A 4,228-nucleotide genomic window follows, 5' to 3' on the forward strand; every position below is an offset into this window, starting at 1 on the left:
AAATTGCAATTGTATAATTTTCTCATAGTTGTAAAAAATATTTACTTGTAGTAAGTTGAAAAGGTTCAGTTTTGCATAATACTTAAAATCAGTCTAAAGATTATATTTCTAAACAAACTTAAATAACAAATATGAGAAACAAAATGTATACTCTGCAAAACTAAAGCTAAGTTTAACTACTTTAAATGGCAAAAATATCCCGCAGCATTTGATTTTCATAAATACTAGAGATCAAATTAAATTATTACACTTATTAGTCAAATATTTAACATTTTAGTGCTGACAAGTTGATTTTAATGATTACTTAGCATTTTATCTAATTCCAATTTCATAAACGTATGGTACTTTGTTTGTATTTCTTTTCTTACATTTATACCTGGTAAAAGTTTTTCTTTTAGTTTGTTTTTATTACTTTCAATCTGAAGTAAAACTGTTATCACCATTTTCCTTGAAAATCTTTAAATTTTGAGGATTTTATTTTATATACTCATTCATTAAGTTCTATTACTATATATCTTAACAGAAAATAGCTGAGAACCAGTTAATTTATTCAACTTTTCTTTTAAACAAATTATAACTTGGAAAAGTTTTTACACTTTTGTTTTTTCTTTACCTACTTTCAAAATTATAATGTAGAACTATTTTCTTAATAGTACTTAAATTTTAAGGTTTTTTTATTTTGTTTCATTTGTCAGACTCATACCCACTGTGTAAAATCTAGTTATGTTTAGAACACAAATTGTTAGTTTTAGCTGTTAAACTATAAGTTAATCATGCTAAAGCTAGAGATAGACAATGGTCTAACTTTATATAAAGTTGTTATTTACACTATGAATCAACGACTTTTTATTTTTACTTTTTAATAGTGCTTATTTTCGTGGATTGAATTAACTATACTTGTTAGTAATATTTTAACGAAAACTTTTTACTGGAGTAAAAAAAAATAAATTTCATATCAATAGTGTTTTTTTTCGTCAAATAACTTCACTTCATTTACCAGTAATGTCCTTGAACTTGATGAACACTTATAACTAAGAATGCAAATAAAATAAATTTTGTTTACAATGCATCTTAAATTGTTTTAACTTGTTGATGATTTTAATTAGTTTGTTATTAAACTTTATAAACATATTAAAATTTTTAAAACCATTATGTACTAAACAACAAAATTTATATTCAGCTTAAATAGTTATGAATAGTGCAACACAAGAGAACTTAGTTGAAGGTGCAAAAATAAAGAAAGAAATTGAAAAAGCAAAACTTGAGGCGAGTGAAAGAAAACTAAATAAAGCTTTAAAACGAAAACTAGATGGAGATATAATTAAAGTTAAAGGTTTAAAAAAAGATAAACCTTATGTGGAAGCCTAGAAAATTCAAAAACCTGTGAAAAGTATAAACCAGCCGTTTCAGACAACCTCTGAGAATAAAATAAATGTTGCTCAAAAAACAACAAACAACAGTTCTCAAAGCCTTATAACCTCAAGTAATTTTTTAGAAAATAGTCAAGTTTTAGACATAAGCAGAACAAAACATTTTTCACTAAAACGACCCGACATGACAAATAGTAAAACTTATATGAGTTCAGCACCTTATAATAATCACTAAGTAAAAAATACTGCAAACAAGTTGTTTAATGATAAAAGTGAACAATTGTCAAAAATAAAGGATTTATTTTCTATAAAAAACCTTTTTGCCTCGACAAATTTTTCAAAAACTTTTCTTTAAACCACAATAATGATGCTGATTGTGAGACCAATAGAAATAAATTTGAAACTTCTTATTGTCAAAGGCGAGTCGGTCCGTGTCAGTACAATGACTTAACTCAAAGCATGTGCATTGAAAATAGTAATAAAAATTATCTACAAAGTTTAAGAGTTTTATCACTTTACGGTGGTTTGTGTGGTGGAACGTTGGGGCTGAAAAATAATGGTTTCATCATTGACAAATATTACTCGTGCGGAAGTGATGAAAAATGCGTGAAAATCTTGAAGAAAAACCACCCTGAGGTGACGAACTTCGGCGATGTGAGAGATTTAAAAGGGGATTTTTTGTCTGAGCTCGGAGTAAATTTAGTGATCGGAGGAAGCCCGAATAAAAAGCTGGAAGACAACAAGTTTTTTGATTTTCTCAAAATCCTTTGAAATTTTGAGAACCAAAATGCTTCAAATGGCACCACAGATGCCCTTCAGGCGGTTGTAGCACTTGCGAAGAAACTCCCTTTTACTGGGTATACGAAACCACGCAAACGACTGAAAAGTATACTAGGGACTGCGTCAGCCGTCATTTGGGCTGCAAACCTAAAAGTTTAAACGCCAAAATGTTCGGTCCAGTTGCTAAAAAGAGGCTTTTCTGGACCAACATTCCTAGGACGGACAATCTCGAACAAGGAAGGCAGAAAAGGCATTTAAAATTTGAAGACTGTCTGACCAATGAAAGAAATTTCAGATGCAAGCGTGAAATCGACACGATGAACAGCAGAAGAGACAGCGTTTTGATACACGAGAACGAAGGTGGCCATCGGCACACGGACGACTGCTACCTTTGTAGCGAGGAAGTTGAAAAAGTCACCGGAATGCCGGCTGGATACACAGAAGTAGAAGGTTTGTCGCCGCGCGAGAGACGCAAGTTGATTGCAGAGTCATCCAGCGTGCCGTGGCTGACTGAACTTTTAAAGTTGCTGAAGGTTTGTTTCAAAAGATAGATGGATATACAATAAAATTACAAATTTATTTGCTACTTGATGTTTAACTAATTAGTTATAAGGTTTTGTTTTCTTCCTAATGAAAATGTTTTCACAGCTTGATTATGATGTTTAAAATTTTACAAGGGTTAGTTTTGCTAGCTATTACTACTACTTCATGCTTTTTAAATGGCGATTTATTATTCTTTACGGTTTTCACATGTTTCAATAAGTTTGTTATTGATATTTAGATTGTTAATTTTTTGTTTATTAACTGAACAGGATGCATAAAATATTACAACATTATATACTCCTCAATTGTGTACTAAAAAGATTTTTAAATGTTTTATGATCTTCGACAAAAGAATTTTCATTTTTCTAAAAAATCTTTTTTGATATGCAACTGTTTACGAGTTTTTTCTATTGGAATTTAAAGAAAAAGTTCAAGTTCTTTTAGATTTGTACAGCAAGTTTTAAATATATATACTCTTTTATTACATAAAAATTTCAAAATTATCTCACAGTTTGAGTTCATAAAAAATTGAAAAAAATATTTTTTTAATTATTTTATACATGAAAAATAGAACAATGTTTTTTTCTATGTCAAAAAACTAAAAAAAAAAATATAGTTTTACGCTTAGTGTTAAGTAGATACTGAAAAATTAATAATTTAATTTATAGACTATGTTTTTTTTTATATATTTATTTATAGGTTTTTTTTTTTAATTTATAGATTATGTGTGTAAACATTTTTTATAACAGTTTTTGAGTTTCAATTTATTTCACAAAACAAATTAACCGATTAACATAAGTTTAAATTGACCAAGTTTATTTAGACACAGTAGTCATTTATAATTTACCTTTAAAAGCAATTACATTCTTGGTATATGTTTTGAATTATTTATAGGTTTACGGTCAGTAGACTCTTGATACTTTAAGTAAAATGTTCGAAACATAAGTTGAAATATTTAGATTCTAACGAATTAGTTTAGATTATACATTACCTTTTTTAATCTGTTTTTTACTTTGCAAAAATTTTATCTTAAGTTTTTTTGAATAAAGTATTTAGTCTCCGATGACATTTGTTTTATTTTATACACCTTTTAAAGACCGGTGTGGCTTATTGTACACTTATTTAAAAGTTTTCTACTGAACATTAACAATAATTTTTTCTTGATTATAATAAACCAAAAATACATTCTAATACTTTTTTGTTTCTAAAATAGTTTTTGAAAATGTTAAACTGGAAAAATGAAATTCTTGGTATTTTTTATAAGTATAACTACTCTTTTAAAATTTAATTGTAATATTTTCTTTTATTATATTAAGCGATTATATCATATAAATAACGGTCTCAAACTATTTTTATTAAAATTTCTTGTTTTTCAAAATAAGTTTTGTTAAACTATTTTAAAGCAAAATTTTACACAAAATAGTTAAGTAAAGTTAATAACTATGTACTAATTGTAACTTTAATGCATAAACTAAAAAAAATGTGCTTATTTTTTGCGAAAATTTACTTTAAACAAAAATGAAGACTGCATAAGA

General features: G+C 27.2%; 1 protein-coding gene across 1 annotated transcript; it reads left to right on the forward strand.

Annotated features, from left to right (window-relative positions):
* The first annotated feature begins 1,829 nt into the window (after positions 1-1,829).
* On the forward strand, positions 1,830-2,971 carry LOC145838705 (DNA (cytosine-5)-methyltransferase 3C-like). Its single transcript, XM_082946332.1, has 3 exons — positions 1,830-2,113; positions 2,179-2,683; positions 2,963-2,971. Exons 1-3 carry the CDS (start codon positions 1,830-1,832, stop codon positions 2,969-2,971), a joined length of 798 nt encoding a protein of 265 aa, XP_082802458.1.
* Positions 2,972-4,228: the final 1,257 nt, after the last annotated feature.

The sequence above is a fragment of the Thalia democratica genome, chromosome 6, assembly GCF_965202585.1.
Source record: "Thalia democratica chromosome 6, ktThaDemo2.hap1.1, whole genome shotgun sequence".
Classification (NCBI taxonomy): Eukaryota; Metazoa; Chordata; class Thaliacea; order Salpida; family Salpidae; genus Thalia; species Thalia democratica.

What these genes read in the sequence shown, in the direction of transcription:
- LOC145838705 (XM_082946332.1), top strand. Translation starts at nt 1,830, where the DNA reads ATGTGCATTGAAAATAGTAATAAAAATTATCTACAAAGTTTAAGAGTT. An exon ending in AAAAAGCTGGAAGACAACAA is followed by an intron (nt 2,114 to 2,178) that starts GTTTTTTGATTT and finishes ATGGCACCACAG; the next exon opens with ATGCCCTTCAGGCGGTTGTA.